The sequence below is a fragment of the Sphaeramia orbicularis genome, chromosome 22 (genome assembly GCF_902148855.1).
Source record: "Sphaeramia orbicularis chromosome 22, fSphaOr1.1, whole genome shotgun sequence".
Taxonomy (NCBI): domain Eukaryota; kingdom Metazoa; phylum Chordata; class Actinopteri; order Kurtiformes; family Apogonidae; genus Sphaeramia; species Sphaeramia orbicularis.
This window is the reverse complement of record NC_043978.1, coordinates 51,792,952-51,820,522: the sequence shown is the minus strand read 5'-3', so window position 1 is coordinate 51,820,522 and position 27,571 is coordinate 51,792,952. Positions and strand designations below refer to the sequence as shown.

Here is a 27,571-nt window from a genome sequence, read left to right as displayed (position 1 = left end):
GTAACATCGAAAAAAAAAAAAAGTACACAGTGCAAAAAAAAGAAAATGTAGGTTAGAAATGTTACAAAGAGGGTGGCAATCAAGAACGAGAAAGACAGTGATATAAAGAGGCAGAAAGGGTGAAAAAGTAATGGTGTAATGCCTATGTAATGATTTAAGTCCTGTAATCAGCGGTGGTGGAAAAATGCCAGTTGCTGGTCTGGTTGTATGTGGCCAACTTTACACTAAACCCTGGAGAAGTATTTATGTGCAGTGTGTGCGTCTGTGTGTGTAAGATGTCGTCAAGGGAGATGGCAGACAGCCAACCAAACAAAGTGAAGCACTTTGCCACATTTAAAAAACTTCAGCTTCTTACACTCGAGCGCTTGCCAGATTTTATGCAACCAGCAGGACCACAATTTATAGCCCTAATACAGACAGAGAAGCAACTTTCTCCTTATTATTAGTACTTTAAAAACACTTTGTATAAAACGTTACTTGTTTTTTTTTTTCCTGGGTTCACAACTGTCCAGCTGCAGAGAGTGCAGAGGCGAGGGTCATTCGGTTCCTGTCCCACGCTTTCCAACTGGGTTACACAAACAAAACAGCTGGGCCCTGAGCAAAAACTAAATGCTCTTGTTTAGATATAGAAGGGGGAAAATGTCACTGAACTTCATGCAAAGGAATCCAATTAGTAAAAAAAAAAAAAAAAAATCAGAGGTGGAGAAGGGAGAAACTGCACAAGAGAAGGCAATGAGGGAAGGAGGTCACAGACAGAGACAGAGAGGAAGCTGTTTGGATGGAGTTCAACAACGCTCTCATTTGTCACACTTGGACAGAATTTGTAGGTCAAATTAGCATGGAAGGGCAGAGAGGCTGCACAAGAGGGAGGAGGGAGTGATAAAGCTGTGCAGGCCAAACAGATCGGCTGCTCTTCATTACTCACACTTGTCTATACATGGGAATGAAGGACAGTGGGAAAAGGGAGGAACAGGAGGACAGTGAAGAGAAAAAAACAAAGGCAGGGGGCACTCTGGTTGTGCATTCCATTTTCTGCTACACTCCAAGAGCGGAGCAAAGAGCTAGACTTAAAACAAATAAATAAAACCATATCTGGAGAGAGAAACAGAGAGGGTACTGCTCCTCCCCCAGTCCTTGTTAAAGGAGCTAAAGCATATTATTGTAGACCAGAGCTGCATGTTACACTCTACAACCTGGAAATGACTTCTCCAGCCTTTAGACTGATGGGAGCCTGGTTTGATGTCCACAGGGTTCCTCTGTACAGCAGAGGTGCTTTCAGTGGGGAATAAATCAAGGTTTCTGCAGGTTTCATCAAGTTAAATTTAGGACCTTTTAAAATTCTTACGCAATTCAAAACTTATTTCACATGTATACTGGCAAAAAGTATGTACATATGACAGAACATTTGTAGGTGGTAGAGATGCAAACACTCTCAAGAGGTCGTTTATAGGAGATGCAGGAGCTGAGGGCTGTCCATGCCAAAAATGTCTAAGTAGACTCAAGTGGATGGCAAAGTACAAACCACAACTATACTAAGCAAAAATATAAACGCACCATGTACAGTATTTGTGTAACTCGAGACGCGTGGCCCAAAATGAGCTCATGATGTCTTATAATTGTAAAACATGGTTAATTCTCTTGACTTATAAATAAACTTTGCGTCCATCTCTGTGAGTGAGCACTTGCTCAGTGGTCTAGTGCAGGGGTCAGCAACCCTGGTCTTAGAGGGCCACTATCCTGCCTGTTTTAGATGTTTCCTTCTTCCAACACACCTGATGGTCGTTACCGGGCTTCTGCAGAGCTTGATGATAGGCTTATCATTTGAATCAGGTGTGTTGGAAGAGGGATACATTTAAAACATGCAGGATAGTGGCTCTCTAGGACCAGGGTTACTGACCCCCGGTCTAGTGATTCCACCCACAACACTGACATCTCCAGACGCTGCTCAAACAGCGTTAACAGTATTCAGTCCCTCCTTATACTGGGGACAATAAAAGGACACCTCCAAATGTCACATGTCCTCAGACGTCACCGTGCCACAGATGTCTCAAATCATGCGGGAATGGTTTCGGATAATATCCCATAGCTCCGTGTGACTCTCAAAGAGGAGTGGAAGAACATTTCACGGGCCACAATTAACAATATTGTCAACTCGATGACAAGACGATGTGTTGCTCTACAGGAAGCCAATGGTGGACACATGAGATATGGAGTTGTGATTTCTTTCAACCGGACCCCACTGTGTCCACATGAATGTCCCTGAATGCCAGACGCCACTATCATGTTCTAACGGACACTAATCTGTACCACACTGATCAACAGAATAAACTGTGCACGATTGAATATATTGTGCAACACCTATGGCTAATTAAAAGTTCAAGTGTCACATGGTGCGTTTGTATTTTTGCTCAGTGTATAACACCAGCAATAGTGCTGAACAATATCACTGAGCTCAATTTAAGATCTTATAAACAACAGAAATTCAGTCAATTAAAATACATCTGAACTTGCAGGGTGTCCTGTTAGCACTGCAGTCACTAATTTATTGTTTATTTGTCTCATTATCATTAATAACAACATTAATAATATGTGAATGAAGACCGTTGTGTCACAGCTGCAGTGAAAGCAGAGTAGAACAGCAGTTTTCTGTCACGGTTGTGGATGACATTAGCCTTTATGGATTACTTACTGTGGCCTTTTCAGATAAACAGGAGTATTTTAGGTTCAAATATTTTTTTAACACATTTTTTGCATGAAGGAAAGTGGATTAATAACTCTGCTTCTTGCCTTTTATATGATTATTGTTCATTAGCGCAGAGGGACAGTCCTTTAACACATTCAGTGCAGTCAGTTGCACTGGTGACCGACATTGATTCTGCTCCTAATGTGAATACAGAGCAATAACTGGTGATGCCATGTGTGTTCCGGTTGGTTTTTCACTGCAGTTTTTATTTTTTCCCTAATGAATTCCCTTATGACTCTAATCCCATTGTACCTGAAGTGTTTTCAGGCATAAAGTCCTTTAACAATTCACTGACTGTCATTCTTGAGAAAAGTTGACCTGTCAAAAATTATGTTCAGGTCTTTTTTACAGCCTTAAATTAAGATGATTTTAGACTTAAGATTTTATAGTGTCCAGTGTGTAAGATTTAAGAAGATTCAGGAGGACATGATTGCAAAAAGTCAATCTAATATTCATAAATACGTTTTTAGTGCAGAATAACACAAAAAGGAAACTCAAGAGTTAGCTATCTTGTAACAGTGACCTACAATAGAACTGAGGCATCCCCTTGGGGCCAAACATCAAGAAAAAAAAATAAATAAATAAATGAATGAATGATAAGATATATAAAAGTTAAAACTGAACTTACTTGGGATGTTTTGGTATAATACTGGGAAAAAATAAACTAAGTTAACAACAATTAATGCTAATCAATAAAATGGACAAAACAAACAAAATAAATAAATGGGTGACCTAATGAAAATAATTACACAACCTGTTGAAGTTTGATCAAGGCAGCATCAGAATGAAATGTTATGTTACATGTCAGAGGTTTTGATTAGGGTTAAAATCTGCATTTTGTAATATGTGTGCTGTGTATCTGTTCTGTAACAGCTGATGGAATAATATCAATTCAACACATCAATCAGGAGTGGTTTTCTTGTATCCAAATGGCCTGAATCTCATATTTCTGTGCTGATAACATGTGGTTTGTGGACTGTCCTGTGTGGAGTTAATAGGGTCCAGGCTGAGTTGTGAGGAGTTGTAGCTCCTCATCCAGCCATATGTGAGGGGGAGGAAATGCTCACGTGTGTGTGTGTGTGTGTGTGTGTGTGTAGTTGATTCCCCCCATACACAGAGAAACTATTCTTTCCTCTCAGTCTGCAGCACCACTGACACACAGACCTAGAAACGCTGAGAAGATAATCACATCATGCACTGCATCGACAAGAGGCGCAGTGAGACTGAAGATGAGGAGGAGGAGGAGGGGAAGGAGAAAACAGAAGGGGAGAGGGAAAAACCCCGGCAAGCTGACTCCATTTGGCAATAAAAAAACAGCATTGTGCTCAGAGCTGAATCCTCAGCAGTGACGTCTTTTGCACTGAGAAAAATTATTGCACTGAGAAAAAAATGACTTAGAGAGACAGCTGTGAGTTTGGAAGGCTTGAGTTTGGGGCTGCAGAGGCACAGTGGACCCCCTACCCATTTCCCCTCCATCCTCCCCTCCTCCTCTTCCTCAAGCTGTGGAATTCACATTCCCACTTTCTCTCCTCCTCTAATCACTTTCTCCTGTTGCCATTCCCTGTCTCCCTTCCAAAACACAAATCGCTTGCTTCTCTTGCACTTTCCACTCGTGTTTAATCCTTTCAGAGGTAATCCACTGGTGTTTGTGTAAATTAAACCGTGGAAAATTATATTTATTAGATCAATATCAAGACCCAAAACAAAGGCAGCATTTAAACGAATGGTTTTACTTCTCTCCTGCGTAAACACAACAGCTGGCTTCCATTAGGATTATGGTTGTCTTCCAAATCCAACCATTCTACACCTGACAGAGCCTTTCTCCTTTTTCTACACAACCACATCTGCATCCTAACATAATACTCATTTGAGCTGAAACTCTCTCTGCTGTAACAGTTCATGAAATGGGAAACTCCCCACTGCTATCTGATATAAACTGTCAGTGATACTGGGACATGTTCAGTAGACAGATAGTAGTGCAGTGGTGGGGAGGGGGAGGGGGAGGGGGAGGGGAGAAACATAGGGCTGGTCTCTGGGGCACTGGGTGTGGTGGTGTTGGTACTGGAAAAGCAGGAGTTAAGATACTGTTACCCCCTTGTCTCATACCAACATGGCCTCAGATTGTCTCAAGGGGGCAAGAGAGTGGGAAGAATTCAGAGTGAAAAAAAAAAAGTAGAGCATGCAAGATTTCATTCTGGAAGCTGGGACTGTGAAAGAATCCAGTGCTGGCAAAACAAAATCACCTGATTAAGCTGAAGCAAACATATGTGATTATATGTTATACAAGAAAAAAAATACATGCTAACTTCAGCGCAACTATCTCAATGTAATTGAATGAAATGATGCAATACAGGTGGGATAACTTAACGCCATGGTCAAAAACGGCACATACTAAAAGTCGTGATCATTTCAGAGGCAGTGTTTTCTCTTCCCTTTATTGAAGAGTTATTATGGTCACTGTTTCTGTTACACTGTGCGCCAAATGTACCTTTCACTTGGCAATGTAGAGTCATAATAGAGGTGAGCAATATGGCAAAAATATATCACGATTTTTTAAAATAAAATCACGATCTTGATTTTATCTCGATTCTTTACATTGATCTTTGAGGTTAATTTGCATGCCTTTTGCCAGGTAAAAACTCACTGCTTCCATCTCTTTCCACCGTTTGCTACTCTTCTCATAAAGCATGTCTTTACTAAAAGCATGCGTTTTGCATTACACAAATTTATCCCAGGGGCCGGATTGGACCCTTTGGCGGGCCGGATCTGGCCCCCGGGCCGCATGTTTGACACCTGTGATCTAAAGTCTTATTCTCCAGCACAAACACTCCCTGCATTTTCAGTTTTTACGTCAGCCGCTGCTTCTCCAGATGCTCCGGCCATGTCATTTCTTTGTGCTCAATTCAAATTTTCAACTGTAATCAGTAAAAGCTGACGTGCTTTTCAGACCGAGGCTTTGTTAAAGAGACAGCGGTCAGATTTAAACTCGGCAGCTTCAATGATGGCCTTTCTCCCACCCCGGGTCAACAGAGGAATGCCTGTGGCAACCAGGCCAATGTGACTGGACACAATTCTGCTGAGGGTAGAGGCAACCAATGCCAGATCCAGAGAGAAGAAGAGGGAGGAAATAGGCAAGAGGAAGAAGTGTTGTGTTGTCTGTTACTGTCTGCAGTGTGTAGGCCGCCAGCACAGACCTGTCTTTCTCAAACATATAACAAAGAAGTTCTGATGCCAGTGTGAGGGTCTGAGGAGGCCACAGTTACACCAAGGGTACAGCTATTCAACTCAATGGTTAAAACTTGATGGGAATGGAAATTATCAACAAGAAGACAGCACGTTATATTTAACAAAGACTTCCTGCGATGGAATTAGCTACTGCTTCCTCGTGACATGAAGGCCTTCTCAAATTCAACCAACACCCTCCAATCAAAGCAATACAAAGATATCTAATCACCCAATCACGGCCATGACATGAAAAGTGAGCTGACTCGAGCTGTGCCATGTCTGAGACTAAAAGACTTCTGGGGAACAGATGGAGCTGATATCATATCCCCTGAGTGGCCATCTGTGTAAAAACAGACAAGCAGCTCACGCACACCCCTCTTGTTGTGGGTCGTTGTCTACAAATACACTGTTTCTCCTTCTGGGCTTTTTTTTCCCTATTGGTAGAGAAGTTGTGCTTTTGCCCAGTGTTAACTTGTGGCTTTAGTGTGGATCTGCACACACATGGTTTCCACCCATAATGGTGCAATTGACATGGCATGAACATAAGAAAAAACCTTTAGGCATGGTTATATGTAACTCTACCTCAAACAAAGGATCTGTTGGTTTAATTCATAAAATATTTGGACCATCTATGGCACAACACCAATTTATTTTGACTCAGAGTCATGTGTTTCTAGGTGTCAGGATAAATAAATTAATGTATGATATTTAGTGACATCTAGCAGTGAAGTTGTAACCAAATACTCCTCCACCCTCATCACGGATGTCCACGGTTAAGAGTCAGTGTTTATTTTGTCAGTTCTGGTTTCAGTCAAGACGATATTACCTCTAGTTCACACTTAAACATAGTAGGTGACAGTTATGCACTTTAACACTGGATGCCACCTCTTACAACATGTGGAGAAAGTCTGTTTGGAGCCACTTTACAAACAACACAGTATACACAGTAAATATGCTCCCTCTGTGGATATAAACAGCTTACTTGTAGATAAGAAGTACAACACAATTATCATTTTTGTGAGGTAATAAACTACTGAAAACAGTTATTTTAATTAGACTTACACATCTGCAATTAGATGCTCCTACATTCCCCTAAATCTTATACATTGGACTTTTAACATGATATGAAAGGAATAAAACCCTTTAGGCGTGGCTATATGTAAACTACCCCATACTAAGTAGATGTTTTTTAATCCATTATAAAGGGACATCAAATCTTTAACCACCTGCAAAACTGTATCATCAAACCAATTAAGTTAGCACTTAGTCTCTCCAGTCTGCTTTTCCAAGAAAACCTTCTATGTGTAAGCATAATTAAATCTTTAGAAGCACCAATTGTCCTTGAAGATAACCACAGGCTCATTCCCACAGATGCATGAAGGAAAAAAGGTGGATGGGCCTCATTAAAATCTTCAGGCTTTGCATCATAGGGGACATACTGTATGCAATTGTAACTAATGACAAAAAGCCTTTAACTAGATACTGTATTGTTTAGTAAATTCAACAGATAGGCAATGTAATTAATATTAATTAAGAGATAAAACAGTTAATCATGATCAATATTTGATAAACTGATGGCATCAGCAAAAGTTGGCACGAGTAGTGGTTGTTTAAAACTGGAAATACTGACTTTCAGGGGGTAACAGAACAGGTTCCCCACCTATGGGCTTTTCTCTCCTCCAAACTACTGATATTAGATCCTCTTTCATAAACCCACTCTTGGTTGACCTCTACTATAAACACTGTCAGTTCAGTGGACTGTGAAGTTACCTCCTCCTGTGAGGCATGGTGAGGGTCTGCAGGGTCCACTGACCAGTAGCAGTAGTCAAAACAAAACTCCTGAAGTCTCTCCCTGGAATCTACAGCACCGTCCGTACGTCCATCCAGCTGTGGAAAAGAAAAAAAACTGCATAAAGCACATAAAGTTCACTTACCTTACCTATTTGTGTTTGATTCAAACCTGAATAACTAAAGAACGATCGCATAACAACAAAGACAGACATGTCATGACTGTAGGACACTAAATAATCTAGATTTATTGTGTAACTAAATAAACATTACTACACTGCATATTCACATAAAGAGGTATTAGGGCGGTATATGTATCTATTTAATCATAAGTAGGGCTGTGTATTGGCAAGAATCTGGCGATACGATACAAATCACAATACTAGGACTACGATACGATATATCATGATATATCACGATACTGTTAAAAAGACAATTTTTTTTATTGTTTTTTTGTTTGTTTGTTTGTTTGTTTTAAAGATTATTTCCTGGAAGAATTGAATTACACCAGAAATATGCACAAACACTAAACACATTTTTATTTTATGAGAACAGGAGCTAATGTTTTATCACAAAATGTTCCTGTGTTCAAACTGAAATTCTGTTTTACAGACATTACAGTTTCAGATCCTGTTCAAATGTTCACATTCTATTAGGTCCCAGCTAACATCAGAACAGTGTTTGAGTTCAATCCCGACAAAGGAACTAACATTATTGAATAAAAGAGTGTTAAATAATAACATATAAAATATAAACAATAAAGAAAAACAAAAAAACAAAAATGAACCTCCACAATATCTGCATTTGAATAAATACCTAAAATTATCCATACAGTACTTTTTAATATCAATGCAGTATCGTGAAATGAAATATCACAATATACTGCAGAACAGATATTTTCTTACAGCCCTAATCATAAGAAGCAATATAAAAAGCCCAGTGAGAGCAGCCAGATACAATTGCTTCTGTTTATGAGACTACCTAGGTGTGGAATTACCAGCAAAGCTGTTTCCATTCATTAGTAATGCATTCACTCCTTCTTCAGTCTTTTTATTTGCCTCACTGCATTAACACTAAACAACTTTCTGCTTACTGTTGTTGAATCCTGAACTGAAGAAACACAGCACAGCAGATCTGGGACTTGCCCAGGCACAACAGTTGCACTGGACAACAGTTGTTTAAATCAATGCATTCAACATCCAGAATACCCCTCATGTTCACACTGTGGAGGACACTGCAGTTTATGATCAGGTATTTATTTTGGGGGGGAATTAAAAGACTGCCATCAGGGGTTTTTCTCACTGCAGCTTATCAAACTGTACTGTTAAGAGCCTACAACAAGGAAAAAAAAACAGCATAAATGGGTGCGGGAGTAATTCGATGTGTTGCTCAGTAACACTTCACTAGTGTCTTGATGCCAAGAGAAGGATATGAGACACAGACCATTCAGTTACCTGCATCTGCCTTTGCCAAACGTACCATCAGGTTCTAAAATGGGTCATGAATTCCTTTTTAATAGAGTAAAATACATAATGATATATAAATTCGTTTTCCTCCTGTTATGTATAAAGAGTGAGCTCACCAAAGCCATGTGAAATGCAGTAGAGAGATCAGTTGTATAAAGACAAAAAAAAAAAAAATTCGTAAAAGAAAAATTAGACAAATGGTAGAGATACAAGAATACAAAAATGACGTAACGAGAAAAAAATCCCATGAAACGTGATGATGAAAAGTAACAAAAAGCATCACAACACAATTCTGACATTAATGATGCAACAATGCAACACGAGGAAACAGTATGTTAATAGGTGAAAAGTGTTGAGCATATGTATCCAGTGTTTTCTCTAAGTTGAGGTGTTGTAGTTGTGATTCTAGAGCCATAGGATTATACACTGCTTGGCCAAAAAAAAGTTTTGCATACGATATTTCACTGCACCACCTTTGGTTTTGATTACATGAGACATTGACTGTGACATCTATTATGCCACATAATGCTGATGTAGTGTCAAAATAAGGTTCATAATATTTTTTCCATCCATAATGGCATTCATCTGATTACTGATGATGGAGAATCGGACCGCTGCATCAAGTCCTCATCACATCCCAAATTAGAGTCTGGACTTTATGGTGTCTAATCCAAGGGTTTTTCTTAACCGGGGAACAGGGGCGCTGCGCCCTCATACTTTCAGCTAGCGCCCCCTCACTGAAATTCCGATTTTTTTTTTTTTTTTTTTTTTTTTACCCCGAAGCTCACAGTTACGCCATACACTTATAGTTACATGTAACACAGTACTTACACAACTTGCAATCTTTCCAAAAACGATCTTTCCCGGGGAAACTACCACAATAACACATGACAATGTGCTTGGTCATAAAAAACGATATAATTATTCCAAAACTATCATAAATATAGCAGGTAGACCATCTGACGGTTCAAAACAACATGAATTGGCGTCTTTCCAGACTGCGGCGCCATCTTGTTTCCCTTCCTTTCTCATGATGTAGCTTCCCTCGCGAGATTTGAAATTAGGCTAAGGCTACATATGAGGTCAGCTGACTTTCCAAACCAGAGTTCTCGAGACTAAATGACTTTTCACCCACTGGTGCAGGAGCTTTGATGGAAGAAGTTTCAAAGTTGTTTTGTTGATACTCGGGCATTTAAATATGTCATCCTGCGGCACGAAACGGAAGAAAGCTAAAGACTGTCCAGGCAGACAAAGATGACTTCTTTTTTCTGTCAAAAAGTAGATAAAGTTGCTTCTGACGGCAAGATTAGGACAATCAAGGGATCGGTCGATGAAGCCGGTTCGGGGGCCTCTTTGAAGGACGCACCAACCGAGCCCTGTGACGGCGGCATTCGGGAATCCGAAAAGAGAAGTAACACTAGAGTTGATCAGATTGTTGTCCAGAATTTTTTCAAGTTTTTGTGCCAAAGTATGTTCCAGTCATCTGGACTTGTTAAAAGTGTGAGGAGGGATAGCTGTGGATAGTGTGCGAACTGTTATGTTAGATTTAGATTAGAGAAAAATATATAAGTAGAAAGAGTGTGAAAGAAAAGAGGAGTAACACTAGAGCTGATCATTTGTAAACAGAAGCTTGGCCAATACAATGTATCTGTCATGTGACTTTTGTCTTCATTTACGACATTATTACACTTCTAACAGAAAAATAAGTTACTCTTCAATTGGTTGCTTTAAAAAACTGCAGGAGGGCCACTAGAGTTACAATATCCCTCTCAGAGGGATATCAGAATGTTCCATTTTTACCTCAGCTTTTCAAAAGGGAAACCCCCCCTTCCGCACCATCCCCCCTCTGCTTGCTCGCTTCGCTCACTCGCCTACCTGTGCTTCCTCTTACTAATTTTTTTTAGAAAAACCCCTGTAATCCATGTGTGAAAATGATGTCTCATTCTCCCTGAACCACTCTGTCACAAGCCTGATGACCCTGATCAGTCCTGGCATTGTCCAATCTTTTTGATGTTAAAGACATGAGAGGACACTTAGTGCATCAGTTAGAGTTCAATAACCTGTTACAGCTGAAACACTATTAACCACTGCAGTACTGACCCATGGAAGAATCTGAACCATTTGCTTCATTAAATCCAGGCAGTTACTTTTTTTGGCCAGGCTGTTTATTTAACTCTAACCGCAGTAAGCAGCCTCTCATGTCTTTAGTGGAAAGCCTGACTGATTAATCGGGCCGATTATAGCTTATCACCGATTAGTCAACATCGGCCAATATGTAACCGATTTATTAACTTTTTTGTCGCTCGCTGCTCTTGTGTGTGTGTGTGTGTGTGTGTGTGTGTGTGTGTGTGTGTGTGTGTGTGTGCGTGCACTGCCTGGAGAGTTAGAGGAACAGTGAAGCCTGTCAGTTTCACTTTCACTTCTGCTCGGACCCCACACACACACACGCACACAATCAAGGAAGCATGGACCCCCCCCATTCCGACAAGGATGGACTGCCAAGGTAATCACTCCCACTCCAGCTCCGTCCGACCCCCCACCCCAGGTCTCATGAACTATTCACCCCCCCCACACACACACACCCCTGTCCGTGCACTTCCTGTCTACCTCACAGTTTCATTCTGCAGACAGGCCTGGGTATTAATAGTGTAGGGGAGACCGGGGACAGTTGTAACACAGGTCAGTTGTAACTCTTGCAATTGCTCCAATCAGGAACAACTTAGGACTCACCGAATTCACTCTGCACGTGCTCAGTTTAGTCCTTAGTCCACATGGACAGTTGTAGTGCCATGAGGCAGACACATCAAACTTTGTGAGTGAAAAAATAATTTTGTGGTCAGTCATATTTTTTGCTCTAATTATTTTTGTGATTGCACAGTTTGTTTTGTAGTTGGATTCATTAAAGGGAGGTGTTGCTTACATTTTAAAGAAGGATTTACAAAACAATTTTTATGTCACTACTTACAAAATATGGACTCATCATTTTCAAAAGTATAATTCATAAAATCTACCATATCTATAACCCGTGGTTCCACAGGTCAGACTAGTCTAATATCAGTCTATTAAACACAGGTTTACAGTTGGGTTAATTATCTGTGTGAGATAAACACAGATTTATGCAACTGTTAATCCACCTGTTCACAATTATATAATATAAGATTATTATATCTCATGTAGATCAATGTTCGTGTTTCATATATCAGCCAATATATCGGTTCTCGGCCAATATCTGATATCGGCTTTTTTTAGCCCCCAATATCGGTATTGGCCCCAAAAATCCCACATCGGTCGGGCTCTACTTTAGTGTCAAAAAGATTGGACAATGCCAGGATTGCTCAGGGTCATCAGGCTTGTGACAGAGTAGTTCATGGAGAATGAGACATCATTTTCACTCATGGATTAGACACCATAAAGTACAGACTCTAATTTGGGATATGATGAAGATTTGAAGCAGCTGTCTGATTCTCTATCATCAATAATCAAAAATTTAAAAAATTTTTGTCCGGGCAGTGCATGTTGTGTGGGCTTAAAAATATAAAAGTGTACATATTTTGAGACTATTACACAGTAAGTTTGTGGATACCTTACACACTACTGAGGGATTTGAGGGTCCTCTCAAGGGAAAACAGTATTAAATTTGCTTTTTAATTAGGAACATAATTCTGATATTTGTACTTAGAACAGTGGGAACAAATAACTAACACTGGGCACAACTTCAACTGTTAGATCTAGGAAAAATCATTTGGTTTGATGGCCTAAGCATTGATTTAACATTTATTTGGTATGGAGATTATAAGCTTTTTAGGAAGAGAAAACTCTGGAATTGTTTGTTTTATGTCTGGATCTAAAGAGGACAGAACATACATTTTTTGTGCCTCTAATAGACAGTTTGACAGCCCCTGATCTCTGTAAATAACTTTTTCTTTCTCTAACTCAGCTATTAAGCAACACTGAACTGTGTGTATGAATTTTTACCAGCCAATTAACTTCCCTGAAAGCTTGCTTGTTTAAACCCTCGGCAATGGCTTTGTAGAATGAGGGAGCATCTGAGAGGGACACTAGCTGTGGGCAGCTTTCATCTCCACCACAACTCACTGTATCACAGTGTCACCTTTAATGTTCATCCTGTCTCACGCTATTTTTAACTTGGTTTAGTGGGTCTTTAGAGAATTTATTACTTGCTGTTTGTGAGACTTTTGTTTATTATCCTTTAAAATCCCGTTTTTTTTTCTGTCTCAGATCCTCCAATAACTGTCCCACTTTCCATAAATAATTATTCCCATGAAACCCACCATACTCTTGGAGTCTTGATCCTTTTCCATGGCAGATGGAGGCCATATGTGGCTCATCTCTGTCACATCATTTGGAACAGACTCTCTCCTCCCCCACTCATCTCCCTTATGTATGTGTGAAGTTCACACTGTGAACTAGGGATGGAACCATATGAAAATTTCATATCACGGTTATTGTGACTAAAATTATCACAGTTATCATTATTATCGCGGTATTATTGAAATTGTGCTCAAATGTTCAAGAAGTACTAATACACACACTGAAATAATTTAACCAAGTTGTATTTTAAAAAAAAAACAAATAAAATAACAGTCACAAAGTCCCTTCTGTTGCAGAAACATTCGAATATTAACCCTTAGTGGTCTGAGCCTATTTTGTCCATTTTTCAGTCCTTTTGATTTTGCCTTTATATACTATATAAACAAATGTTTACCATACCCATGTTTGGGATCTGTTTTTTCAGCACAACTTCATCTATATCATCTGTCTATTATTTTTTCACTTTAACCTACTATAAAAACACAAAAGGCCAGAAAACACAAAAAAATTAAATAAAATCCAATTTGAAAAATGTATATAATTTATTGCATAAATAATACAAAGATACTTAACAAACCTTTTCAATGACTTTAAAAGTGAATATTGGTTCCAAATATTAGGTATAGAAAATTAAAATTGTAATAATTTAAAACTATACTCAAATATTTGACATAAATCATATCTTTACATAGGCGTTTTCTCCGGAAAAGTGCAGTAATCAAACACGGTTATCAAGATAATTAGGATTGAAACGGAAATTACTAACCATCTGCAATTTACCGCCGTTTATCATTATACCGGTAATCGTTACATCCCTAGTGTGAACCAAAAAACCCAAATGTAAACATAAAGAAAAGTTCTGGAAGTACCAATCTGATCAACAACTATCTCTATAAATATATGTCAAAGTGCTTCTGATCTTGCATCATTTGTAAGTAGAGGTAAATATTATAAGATATGACTAACCCTTCACAACCTTATATGGCAAACACACACACACATTAAACGCTTCATATGACACTTTCCACACATAAACAGTAAAGAGAGTACAAGGCTGTCTTGTGGCCGACCAATCAGACAAGCCTCCTCAGCAGGTCCATAACTGGCTGAAAGTATCAACTTACAAGTCAAAGGTTCACATAATCATCTCCAAATGTGTGGAGCCTTCTTTAAAGTTACAAGGGAAAAATTGCATCTGATTTATCTTCTCGAAAAGCAATATAGTATTACACAGCTTCTCTTGTAAATAGCACTATTATCACAAACACATGTATTTAACAGAGAACAGTAGAAAGAAAAATATTCAATGTTTTCACTCACCAACTTAATTGTATTTTATCATCAACTTCTTTTCCTTCGTACTTTTTATTTAGCTATTTATTTTTTGTCTTTTTATGTATTTTATGTATTGTCTTATTTTATCCACTGCCGTTTTTTCCATGAAAGGCAAAAACAAAAAAAAACATTATTATTATTATTATTATTATTATTATTATTATTATTAAGAAATTTAGGTTTCATGCAATGAATTCAGTTCGATTTCTTGGTGTTTAGGAGGTTTGTGCAGCCACCTGACAGTGGCAGAAACAGTAAAACCGTATGATATTATATGAATGAAACAAACATGATGTGGAAACAGCTGAAACGCGGAAACAGCTGGAGGAATATGCATAGAGGGAAGGGAGCTCCTGCCGTTTCCGCCTTGTGTGTGTTCCAGCTGCCGCTACCAGGCGGCTGCGCGAACCTCCGTTTCCCACAATGCACGTCGTGACAAAATTCCGAAGATGCCCGAGTTCCCTCCCAGCTCTGTTTGTAAGCACATGGTTTGTTTATCATGGATGGAACTAAGAAACTGTTCACCGTAATCCAAGAGATTCAGGTGAGTAATGACAGAAAGACTCGATACTTGATTCGTGATACTTAGGCTATGACTGAGGTTTGACAGATTTGATGAAAAATTGGTCAGGAAAGTCTCCCGCACCTTTAAAATAAACAGAGAAATCATGAAGGAAGAGGCTGATCATAGACCATAAACATCCTGGAGTTGTGATAGAAACTCTGGAAAAAGCTACTCCCATAATCTACCCAACCCTGCACACCAAAACAAAATTGAAAAAAGCCAAAACAAAATTGAAAAAAAGCCAAAAAAAAAACGAATCTAGGTTTTCGGCTTAACCTTAGAGCAGTTGACTCAGTCATACTAACCTTTGTGTTTCGGATCTTCACATATTTATCCTCCACCTGCACAGCCAGCCTCCCTCCATCTGCACTCTCCCTGTGGAAAACAAAGAAAATGTAATGATATCACAGAGATGAGATCAGAATAAATACGAACACATGTTTCCATTTAAAAAAGTGATGGGATCGAGGGCATTTGACCTGCACTGATCAGCGTTTTCTAATGCAAACTGGGCACATGTTCAAAAGGAGCAGCCTGTCCTACATGTCTACTTTAAAATATTAAAAGAACAGTTTTGGCATCATGCCAAAGATGTCACCGTTGAGTATTACATAGATATGCTCTAGATTTTCAGCAGAGCCTGTCCTGAATCCTGGATTTGACTACAGTAAACAATGGTTCTGTGGGTATATAGCCTAGTTCCTCTGTCACATTACTGTGTTTGCTAAGTTCACCATTGGTCGATTCACAATTCAGACATTTTATCAACCAAACTGTTCCACTTTTGACTAGTCAAAACAAACCACAGCTATTGATAGCATAAACCATACAGAAAAACATACAAAAATTAGGTGATTGTTTTTTTGTGCGTCTGTTTTCTTACTGAATATGGAGCTCAGCAACCTATAATGTAAACTACTGGCTGATGCAGCACCTGAAGATTCTATGATAGCAGAGCTTTACTTCTGACTGGCTGAAAATGGATTTTTCTGAGTCTCAGAAATACAAATGAACCCCTTTAGTGAAGCCTTCACATTGGATTCAGTAACTGTTCAATGATCCCACAGGCAGTTTGAAACTGGTTTAAAATCCTCTTTTTGCTGATGCTGCTGTAATTGAGAGTGTCCAGCTAACTTAGGCTAGTCCCACTTCACTTGAGGCCATCACATGACAGTTAACACAATGAACCTTTTTGTCTGTATTTGTGTGGACAATCCATGAAATCACCATGAGCGCTGCGAGTCCCACTGACCAGATTCCGTTTTAAATGAAAACAGACCCTGACACTCTCCAGAGACATCCTATGATGAAGCAGCTTGGGTTACTTCCACAAATCAGAGAGCATGCGCACAACTCTTATTTGGACCAGAGTGTGTCTTTCAACGTGTGTGTACTTGAGTAAAACAAGGTCAGCTCAACTGGTGTGCACTTCAGCAGCTGGACTACACACTGGATCTGATGCAACACATGCAGTACTAGAGGCAATCACAACACGGAGCTGAGACAGTTTCGATCTCCTGGAGTGATAATGACAACGAACGCGGCTTGTAGAGCTAACACTCCTCGTCTCAGCGGTGGTATTGAGTTGGGGGCAGTGAAGAGGCTGTCGTAATCTTCGGCTCTCCCTGTGCTCCGCCACGCAAGGCTCAGTTTGCCAAGCCCAGCAAGTAGCCCAACCCAAAACCACCAACCTTCAATCTCAGCCTCTAACCAGCATGGTGAAAAGGAGCTGGGGGAACGGAAAATGGTACAGCTCATAAAAAACGTGTTTTGATCCGAGTCTAAAGAGAGCAATCTCACAATTGGACCGACATGTTTCTTGCACATGTGAGAGGTGGCCTGCATTCTCAGGGGGGCCCTTTAAATCCTATTGGTCAACTAAAACAAAGAGCAACACACTTCCATGGCCAGCCGAATGAGGAATGCAGCTGACCAGTCTGGTGTTAATGTTATCTCTGTAACACAGCAGGCTTTTATTTAAATAAGAAAGTGATTCACATAAAATACAGCTTACTGTCAATATAAATAGGAAACAGGACAGTAACAGTGCCAAAACTAAAGATGAGGAAGCGCAGATTTGCATGACAGTGCACACTAGGTTTAAGATATTCTTTTGTTATGCAAAATACAAGGAACTAGACCAATTGAAAGAATCATTGTGCAGCCTTTCATAGCTTGAATAATGCTTTGTTATGGTACTGCATTAACTTTCACATTAAAGACCCCTGCAAAAATACTGATGGACTCTATTGTAACTATATTTAATAACTTTCTAAACCCGGAAGTTAGTGAACATGTTGCAACAATATATGGCTATTAATGTTACAGTAAGAGGCACTTTACAACTTTCTGTTAGACTGTTGCATCAAGTTTTCCATCAAGACCCACTCAGTAATACTGTATAGTCTCACTGTCAGTCAATATCAAATTTTCATAAATATTTGGAAATGGTATAAAAAAACAATATTATTATAACTCTGGAATTTCCCCTCGTCGGACTAATAGTAATGATAATAAAGGAATATCTTATTTTATATCTTATATCTGATCAAACGACTTGTCATTTATCAGTCAATTGGGAAGCATCCCCCAAACATCAGTCATGTTTCATATTCTGAGACTGGACATAAGAGTTTGTTGAGGTGCAGTTATAAACACTGAAATTAACCCTTTCATGCACAGTGGTCTCTGCAGTGGACAGTTCTTCTCCAGCTGTTCTCTTGTATATTCATGGGTTTGGTTGTTTTAGTTCCAGATCAGCCAACACAGTGGACACTTATGCACCATCCCATACACTGACATTCATACAATTATTGTAACTTTGCTGCTCTTGATAAACCTGATCTGCAGTAACATGGCTTAGTGTAAATTAATTGCTAATTGTTATTAGAGTCTAATTAACAGTTTTCTGAAACAAAAAGTTTTTTGGGTTTTTTTTTTGCATACCCTCCTGACACCCAGCAATGCATTTTGTCCTCTGTAGGGGACAAAAGTTTGACAGTTTAACTTAAAAAATACTGTCCATTGCAAAGGACATTCCATTAAAAAAATAAATCAATAAATAAAAATATTTTTTAAAATGTATGTTTAAAAAAATATTGCATTATGCAGTTTCCAATCAAGACCATTTTTAATGTAAAAAAGCTAAAACTCAATTTCCTGGGTCTCAGGAGGATATTATCTCCATGAATTGAATAACTAATATTAGAGTATGATAAAATGTGAGAAAACATCAGATTAGCAACATTAAAAATGTTTTAATTTCATAGTTTTCACACAGTTTATCACTTTCTGATGATGAGTTTTAAATAATGTTTCTTTGCTCTAAAAATTAAACGTATGGTGTCGAGCTGAGTGGACATTTTTGTAACGCCATGAAAAATAGGTTCATAAAAAAAATTCACTTGCATTGTTTTTTTATGCCTAAAGAGGTATAAAAACACTCAAGAAAAAATATTGACTAAAGTTCCTAAAGTTCTCATAATTCATGTATGAAAGGGTTAAACTATCATATCTTGTGCTTATGCATTTCAAAATTTGAAAATTTTTGACAAACTCTAAGTTGACGTGCAGCCCTACATACTGTATTTAAATTTGTATGGATCTGAAATTCCTTGAGCTAAAAACTGAACTAGCACTGAATGACTGGGGTTCAACAGTCAAAGCTCAGTTTGTGTTCATTGTGATCTACTCTACACACACTCAGACATAACAGTGTGCTTATTCAGACTCACAACTGACAGCCACAGTTGTCATCACTCCCCATGTGCCTCCTTCTTACCAGTTTTACCTAGCTAACCAGCTAGCTTAAGTTCAAGTTAGTTCCTATTAAAACTACCGCTAAATAAATGCTAACACATGAAACTGAAGTCTGCATCGTGTAATTAGCAACACAAACAATAGTCACTTCTCTTATCAACACTGGAAAAAGTGGTAATGGCGATGTAGACAGACGGACAGGACAGAAGAACAGAAAAGTTACGAGTTCTGTCATCAGTGTTTACTAATTAGCTCTGTCATCAGTGTTTACTAATTAGCTAAAAGTTAACAGAAGCTAATGTTCCTGCTTACCTTGCGTTGAGTGGACGGACTCGGATGGCAACTTGAACATTTGCCATAATGCGAGCGAAGAGTTTCCACACAGCTAGGACTGAGTGGACACTAACCAGAGGAACATTTGGAGTGGTTCATCTGCCGGAGGTGTGCGAACCCGGGTCAAACAGTCCTGCGGTCCGCCGTCAAGTCATCTGCGCCGGAGGAGAGGGGCTCAGAGCAGCACGGCGCGCGCGTCTCCAAAAGTCTCAACAAAAAACTCCAACTTCCTGCAGGACGAACAGGGAGGGGAGGGGAGGGGAGGGGGGAGGAGGAGGAGGAGGGAGGGGAGACACGCCTCCGACTCCGATAAAAAAATAAAAATTAAAAAAATAAATAAATAAATTAAATTAAATTAAATTTTAAAAAAAACTCCAACTTCTTGCAGGACGAACAGGGAGGAGGGAGAGGGAGGAGGGAGACACACCTCCGACTCTGATAATAAATAAATAAATAAATAAATAAATAAATAAATAAATAATTTTTTTTTAAAAATTAAAAATTAAAAATTAAAAAAATTAAAAAAAAAAAAAACAAAACTCTCCAACTTCCTGCAGGACGAACAGGGAGGGGACGGGAGGGGAGGGGGACGGGGGAGGAGGGAGGGAGACACGCCTCCGACTCCGATAAAAAAAATAAAAATAAAAAATAAATAAATAAATAAAATTAAATTAAATTAAAAAATAAAAAATAAAAAACAAACAAAAAAAAAAACAAAACTCCAACTTCTTGCAGGACGAACAGGGAGGAGGGAGAGGGAGGAGGGAGACACGCCTCCGACTCTGATAATAAATAAATAAATAAATAGATAAATAAATAGATAAATACAATTTTTTTAAAAATTAAAACTTAAAAATAAAAAAAATTAAAAAAATAAAAAAACTCTCCAACTTCCTGCAGGACGAACAGGGAGGGGACGGGGGAGGAGGGAGGGAGACACGCCTCCGACTCCGATAAAAAAATATAAATAAATAAATAAATTTTAATAAATACAAAATAAAAAATAAATTTTATTTTTTTTTAAAAACTCCAACTTCCTGCAGGACGAACAGGGAGGGGAGGGGGGAGGGAGGGGGAGGGGGAGGGGGAGGAGGGTGAGACACGCTTCCGACTCCGATAATTAATTAATTAATTAATTAATTAATTAATTAATTAAATTTAATTTTTAAAAACTCCAATTTCCTGCAGGACGAACAGGGAGGGGAGGGGGAGAAACGCCCCCGACTCCGATAAAAATAAATAAATAAATAAAATAAATAAATAAATAAATAAAATAAAATAAAAAAATAAATAAATAAATTTTTAAAAAAAACCTCCGACTTCCTGCAGGACGAACAGGGAGGGAGGAAGGGGGGTGGTGGGGGAGGGGGGGAGACACGCCTCCAACTGGGACACATTCAGATACTGTCTGCATGTAGGGCGGTTAGAAAATATCAGTTCTGCAATATATCGTGATGTTTCATTTCACAATACTGTATCGATATTAAAATGTACTGTAATGATATTTTAGGTATTTCTTCAAATGCAGATATGGTGGAGGATCATTTTTGTTTTTTTGTTTTACTTCATCGTTTATATTTTATTTATTCTCTTTTAACGCTCTTTTATTAAATACTGTTAGTTCCTTTGTTGGGATTGAACTCAAATACTGTTCTGATGTTAGCTGTGAACTAATAGCTGGCATGTGGTGCCCTTTACCATTAGTGCTGTTGTAGTTTTTTTGTTTTTTCCATTGTTGGTCTGTAATTATTATCATGTAAGTTGACTGTCAGCTGTTACCATGGTAACACCGCCAGGAATGTACTTTGTTTCTATTTTTTACACACATTTTGGTTCTACAAATGTAAATGCTGTCAAATGAGTTCATTCTAATTTGGTTTAGGTCTATTTTGTTCTATTTTGTTCATTGTTGTGGCTTGAAGTCAAAGGACAGGAGTGAGGATTTAAAATGTTCTTATGTTCAGTTATTTGATGATGACAATGGGGGTGGGATTAAATTAGTTTTTCTTCTTCCCACTCCTTTTCGAGTACAAATTAATGATTTTTTTGGAATTTTGAATTTGCATGTATCCTGTAAATGCTCAAAATAAATAAATGAATAGAATCTGAACATTTGAGCAGGATCTGAAACTGTAATGTCTGTAAAAACATAATTTCAGTTTGAACACAGGAACATTTTGGGATAAAACATTAGATCCTGTTCTCATCAAATAAAAATGTGGTTAGTATTTGTGTGTATTTTTGGTGTAATTCAATTCTTCCAGGAAATAATCTTTAAAAAAAAAAAAAAACAATAAAAACATTGTCCTTTTAACAGTATCATGACATATCATATCATGATCCTAGTATTGTGATTTGTATCGTATCGCCAGATTCTTGCATACACAGCCCTATTTGCATGTCAGTTAGTATCTAAATTTCCCTCTCGTTTTAGCTGATTCTACTTTTTACTATAAATGTAATGTGGGATGTTAGTGCTTCTTCTTGGACTGTACCATACTTTTATTACAAGTGACTTCTCCATTGTGAACTCACACTATGCGTCTTAATGACAGTCACACACAATCAACACTTAAATCAGAATAGATCTTTATTATTATAATTTTAACGTGTTGGCAACATAAAAATAACAATTTAAAAGCAGCAGGGATATAACGGCACTTGTTCAACATGAACAAAAACAGTCAGAAATGCAGTTCTGCATTCATGAAATATTCATGCAATCACTAGTAGTGGCGGTCAAGGCAGTATGTGAAAGGTGCTTTACTAAAATCACAACTTTTTTTTCTCCTCTGGTAGTTCTTAAAAACCGTTTCCCATTCTCAGCTTGTTTTTAGTGACTCTCTAAATATCCTCCTGTTAATTATGGCTTGTCTACTTAAAACACCATATTTAAAATTTACTAACAAATGTGCCAAACTTCGTCTTGAGCCCTGCATAAATGTAAGGCTGCTCATCTCAAACCAAACCCTTTCCTTTTTCTAATGTTATTGACTTGATTTACTTTTTTATTTACCTTTTCTAATTGATGCAGTCATCTAATCACATTAGAGGAAGGTTTCATAGCCCTAAGGTGCAAAATGTTGTGGTCCCCAGTTATGAATATGAACTGGCAGGGCTTCAGGAAGAGCTTCTGTTATAAGTCAAGTCCACATGCCTTTCAGGAATATATTTGAGCTGTGCAGAAATGGTCAACAACAACAACAACAACACACCCAGAATGGTCTTTCCACTGAAAAACACACTGACAGCTGTGACAAACACTGAGGTGACCAAACAGAAGGATGCTGTGGGTTTCTGGGCTGTCACTGTTGTCATGTAGCGCCCTCTACTGTCTGATGTGAGACCTGCAGCCTGTCCATGTGGCCTTGGAGCTCAACCAGAGGTGAGGAGGGTTTAATACTCTGAGACTGGAGTTCAAGTTTCTCCATCAGCTCCTGGAATGAGAACAGAGCACAAAGTCATGAAGACCGAAGTAAAATCACTGGTGAAACACAGAAGATTTATGTTTATCTGTTTATTTCCAATGCATGATGGAAGAAGTGAAACCTCACCGTTGGCAAGGCCAGGTTTGTTAACTTCTTCCAATGAGATATGACTTCTTCTTCACTCAAGACTCCTTGATCGATCAGCTTTCGAACCAAAAACAGGTAGTTGTTCCACTACAAAATATAAACACAAGATACCAAAATAAAAGTTTGAACAAACAAACAAGCCCAAAACAACTACAGATGTAAAATATTTGCTGTATGAAACACAAGGGGATTTTGTTAAAAACACCAAAAAATTATAAATAATTTATTTGTAACACTGCAGTTTGAAGTAGTGCTCATTGGTTCCATGTAGGTGTCATTTTTTTAAAATTTTTGTTCCAATTTTGGCCCCCCCAAAAAACCCATATTTTTTTAAGGAAACTGATGTGAATGTATCTGTATGAAAGAAATACTGACTTCACATTCTAATCCATCTTAAACTTTGTCAAAATCCTATTTTAGGGCCTGAACTTTAAATGACTGAATTCCAGCCTTTCTAAGGACCTGCAGAAATCCTCAAACAAAGTCCAACTGTCAATCATCAGGGAAAACTGAACTGACTTATACTGAATTATAAAGGCAAACATTATCAACTTAAAAAACTAAAATATTCCTTATCTCAAAATGTCACATAACAGCCCAAACATACGAGTGGATTTTGTTGTGTTTGACTACACAAGCACTGTGCAAAAAAGAAAATGTGGTATATAAAGAGACAGATATACGTCAACCTTAAGAAAATAAAACCAGTATGATGTTTAAAAAAAAACAAAAAAAAAAAACCTAATATGAGTAACATTCAACCACCAAGTTTCCTTAAAATTTCAGTGTCTGCTCGCTCTCATTTCTTTGGAATATCATTATAGGCACAATTTAAGTCTGTGACATTTCCAAAATATTAGATGATTCTAATTAATTTCATGACTTTTCAAATGCCATTTTATTTTCTACGAGTTCTACAGGTTTTTCCAGACTGTGGGAACCCAGTCATAGTATACTTTACATGAACTAGAGCCATTAGAAACCCAACAAAACTGTAAAGTGGTACTTAATAGTGATGTTAGCTCATATACACTGAACAAAAATATAAATGCAACACTTTGGTTTTTGCTCCCATTTTTCATGAGCTGAACTCAAAGGTCTAAAACTTTTTCTGTGTACACACAAGGTTTATTTCTCTCTAATATTGTTCCTAAATGTGTCTAAATCTGTGTTCGTGAACACTTGTCCTTTGTCCTTTGCTGAGATAATCCCTCCTCCTCACAGCTGTGGCAGATGCTGATTAGACAGCAGGATTATTGCACAGGTGGGCCTTAGGCTGGACACAATAAAAGGAAGGCCACTCTAAAATGTGCACTTTTACTGTAGTGGCTGGTCCAGGGGGGTCAGATAAAACCAGTCAGTATTTGGTGTGCCCACCATTTTCCTCACACAGTCTTCTTCATGAATTCTCTGAAACCCCTTTGCAGATGGCTGATGGTAGAGAAATGAACATTCAGTTCACAGGCAGAAGCTCTGCTGGACATTCCTGAAGTCACATGACCAGTGCATATTCCCTCCAAACTGGTGACATCTGTGGCACTGTGCTGTGTGAGAAAAGTGCACATTTTAGAGTGGCCTTCCTTTTATTGTGTCCAGCCTAAGGCACACCTGTGCAATAATCCTGCTGTCCAATCAGCATCTGGATCTGCCACAGCTGTGAGGTGGATGGATTATCTCAGCAAAGGACAAGTGTTCACTAACACACATTTAGACAGATTTGTGAACAATATTTGACAGAAATAAACCTTGTGTGTACACAGAAAAAGTTTTAGATGTTTGAGTTCAGCTCATGAAAAATGGGAGCAAAAACCAAAGTGTTGCATTTATGTTTTGGTTCAGTGTACTTTCAGACTCCCCGTTAACAGCAGGGGTCATTTTGCTTTCCGAGGAGTTATTTGTAAAAACATTTCACAATTTGAAGTTGCTCCAGAAAAGAAATGACAGACAACAGACAGATGACAAAACAGAAAAAACCCACCTCAACAGATACTGATAAACTAAGATTATGATCATAAACAAAACAATAATCATGCAGTCACACAAACTACTAAAATACAAAAATGCAATAACTTCAAGCACTTTACTTGGTTTAAACATTAGTAAAAATATAATTTGCTTTCCTTGGTCTAAAATGCTTTAAAGGTCCACAGATGCATATACTGTACAGAGACAGTCTATAAACATATACTTGCACATACAGAGGTTGAATCAGACATTGAACCCTGAGTAGTTGTGGTAAACATACTTCTGTGTCACTGGCCTTCAGCACAGCGGTGACAGTGAGGGGCGTGAAGAGCAGGTGGAGGGGGGCACTTGAACAGCAGTCCTGCAGCCACAGCTCAGCAAACTGCTCCAACAGCATTCTGACAGGAGGCTGTGACCCTGAACCAGGACCCACAAGCACCACAGCACCTCCAGCACATCCTGACGGGGACAGCACGGGCAGCTCTGCAGACACTGGACAGACGAAGCAACAGCAGTTCAGACTGTTAAACACCACAACACCATCAGCCTGAAGAAAGTCAACTGGTTTGATGTTTAGACTTGTAGGACATCAGTGTGTGGGTGGGAAAAAAAGAATCATTTGTTTTGGGAGTTGTCTTTAAGGTCCTTTCATCCAAATATGGTGCATAAAACAGCAAACAGAATAGATGTAATGCAGAAAGCAACACACAAACTTATTTCCTTTTATTTTTGCTCTTCCTTTGTTAGGACCCACTAATTTAGTATCCAGTCTTATCTAATTTTTGCTTTTCTCTTTTGCAAGTGAAAAATGGAGACCATTTATTAACCCTTTCATGCACAGTGGTCACTCCAGTGGAAAGTTCTTCTCCAGCCGTTCTCTTGTATATTCATGGGTTTTGTTGTTTTAGTTCCATATCAGCCAACACAGTGGACACTTATGCACCATCCCATAATAATACACTGACATTCAGACCATTACTGTAACTTCACTGTTCTAGATAAACCTGATCTGTAGTAACATGTTTGAGTGTAAAAAAAAATTGTTATTAGACTGTAATTAACCGTTTTGTTTGTTTATTTTAACTAAAAAGGGTTTTTTGCATACTATCTTCGTGCAGGTATGTTAAAATGTGAGAAAACATCAGATTATCAGCATTAAAAATGTTTTTATTTTATAGTTCTCAGACAGTGTATCAGTAAATATATGTTTCTTTGCTTCTAAAATCAAACACATGGTGTCCAGCTTAGTGGACATTTTTGTAACTCCATGAACAAAAGGTTCATAAAAATCTATTGCATTATTTTTTTTTCATGCCTAAAGAGGAATAAAAACACTTAGGAAAAAAAAAAAAAAAAAACTTAACAAAGGTTCTCATAATTCATGCATGAAAGGGTTAAGATGAAAAAACATTTTCCACCTTCATCAAACTGTTTGTCCAATGAGAGTAAACACATTTTATATTTGGAGTTGATTTTTTTTTCTTCTCATAACAGAAAATGAAAAGAATAAAAAAGTGTAACTTCGAATGTTGTTGCATAGGGCCCAGTCAGAGTTAACGACTCCCCTCCTGGTCTCTTACCCAGTTTGCAGGCCAGCAGAAGAGTCAAGTTCAGCAGCATTTGCTCTGACACCACAGTGGAGAACTAAGGGAGAGGATAAGAGGGACTGAGTGTGATCAATACTGGCAGCGATCAATAAACTCATGTTGTTTTGGTCTACTGTGTGCCTGGTGTACCTTTCTGCAGGCCAGTGTTTCTCCCACTTTCTGAAGCAGCGTTGTGAGTTGAGAGACCGTCGGCAGCTCCTTGTCAGTCCTGGGGCCGACTGCAATGCTCAACCACTCCTACAGAGGAAAAAAAAGTGCAGTTGAAGAGGAGACATATCATCCATATTTACTTCAAAGCTTTTACTTGTTTTGCTGCATTCAGGTCCTTTGGGTCATGAGTTTGTTCCACCCAATAACAGCACTGTACAGCTTGCATGGGTGAACAATAAAAATGAAGCGACTCCAGTTCATTCTGCTCTCCCACTCATACAGGCACATCTCAGAAAATTAGAATATCATGAAAAAGTTCAATATTTTTTTTGTCATTCATTTCAGAAAGTGAAACCCATATATTATATAGACTCACTAGACACAGACTGAAATATTTCAAGCCTTATTTCTGGAAATTTTGATGATTATGACTTACAGATAGGGCTGTAAGAAAATATGGGTTCTGCAATATACCGCGATATTTGATTTCACAATACTGTATCGATATTAAAAAGTACTGTATCTATATTTTTACAGCCATGTAAGCATTCAGTGTGCGTCGTCATCTTAGTAGTGGTAGTAGTAGTAGTATTGGTGGTGGTGGTAGTAGTAGTAGTAGTAGTAATAGTAGCAGTAGTAGTAGTGGTAGTAGTAGTAGTAGTAGTAGTGGTAGTAGTAGTAGTAGTAGTAGTAGTAGTGGTAGTGGTAGTAGTGGTAGTAGTAGTAGT

The 27,571-nt window shown here is 38.4% G+C and overlaps 2 protein-coding genes and 1 long non-coding RNA gene across 4 annotated transcripts in view; 1 reads left to right on the top strand and 2 right to left on the bottom strand.

The window, feature by feature from the left end:
* stard9 (StAR-related lipid transfer (START) domain containing 9) overlaps positions 1–19,653 on the bottom strand; it is a 71,930-nt gene extending 52,277 nt beyond the window's left edge. Inside the window, exons 1-3 of one of the 2 annotated variants that reach the window (XM_030126676.1) lie at positions 19,526–19,653; positions 15,760–15,829; positions 7,739–7,855 (exon numbers count right to left, since the gene is read on the bottom strand). In XM_030126676.1, the coding sequence (XP_029982536.1) occupies positions 7,739–7,855; positions 15,760–15,829; positions 19,526–19,572 (234 nt within the window). In that variant the 5' untranslated portion in view covers positions 19,573–19,653. Of the gene's footprint in view, positions 1–7,738; positions 7,856–15,759; positions 15,830–19,525 lie in introns of those variants that run through there. The other variant, XM_030126677.1, reaches the window with a different exon arrangement.
* Positions 2,104–26,768, top strand: LOC115413665 (uncharacterized). The gene is made up of 4 exons (XR_003934501.1): positions 2,104–2,303; positions 9,565–9,571; positions 16,184–16,193; positions 26,758–26,768. It is a non-coding gene; the product is annotated as an uncharacterized LOC115413665 (long non-coding RNA).
* Positions 22,383–27,571, bottom strand: part of cdan1 (codanin 1) — a 28,865-nt gene continuing 23,676 nt past the window's right edge. Inside the window, exons 24-28 of the mRNA XM_030126678.1 lie at positions 26,823–26,930; positions 26,667–26,730; positions 25,367–25,578; positions 23,101–23,208; positions 22,383–22,983 (exon numbers count right to left, since the gene is read on the bottom strand). Coding sequence (XP_029982538.1) covers positions 22,861–22,983; positions 23,101–23,208; positions 25,367–25,578; positions 26,667–26,730; positions 26,823–26,930 — 615 coding nt within the window. The 3' untranslated portion in view covers positions 22,383–22,860. The remainder of the gene's footprint in view (positions 22,984–23,100; positions 23,209–25,366; positions 25,579–26,666; positions 26,731–26,822; positions 26,931–27,571) is intronic.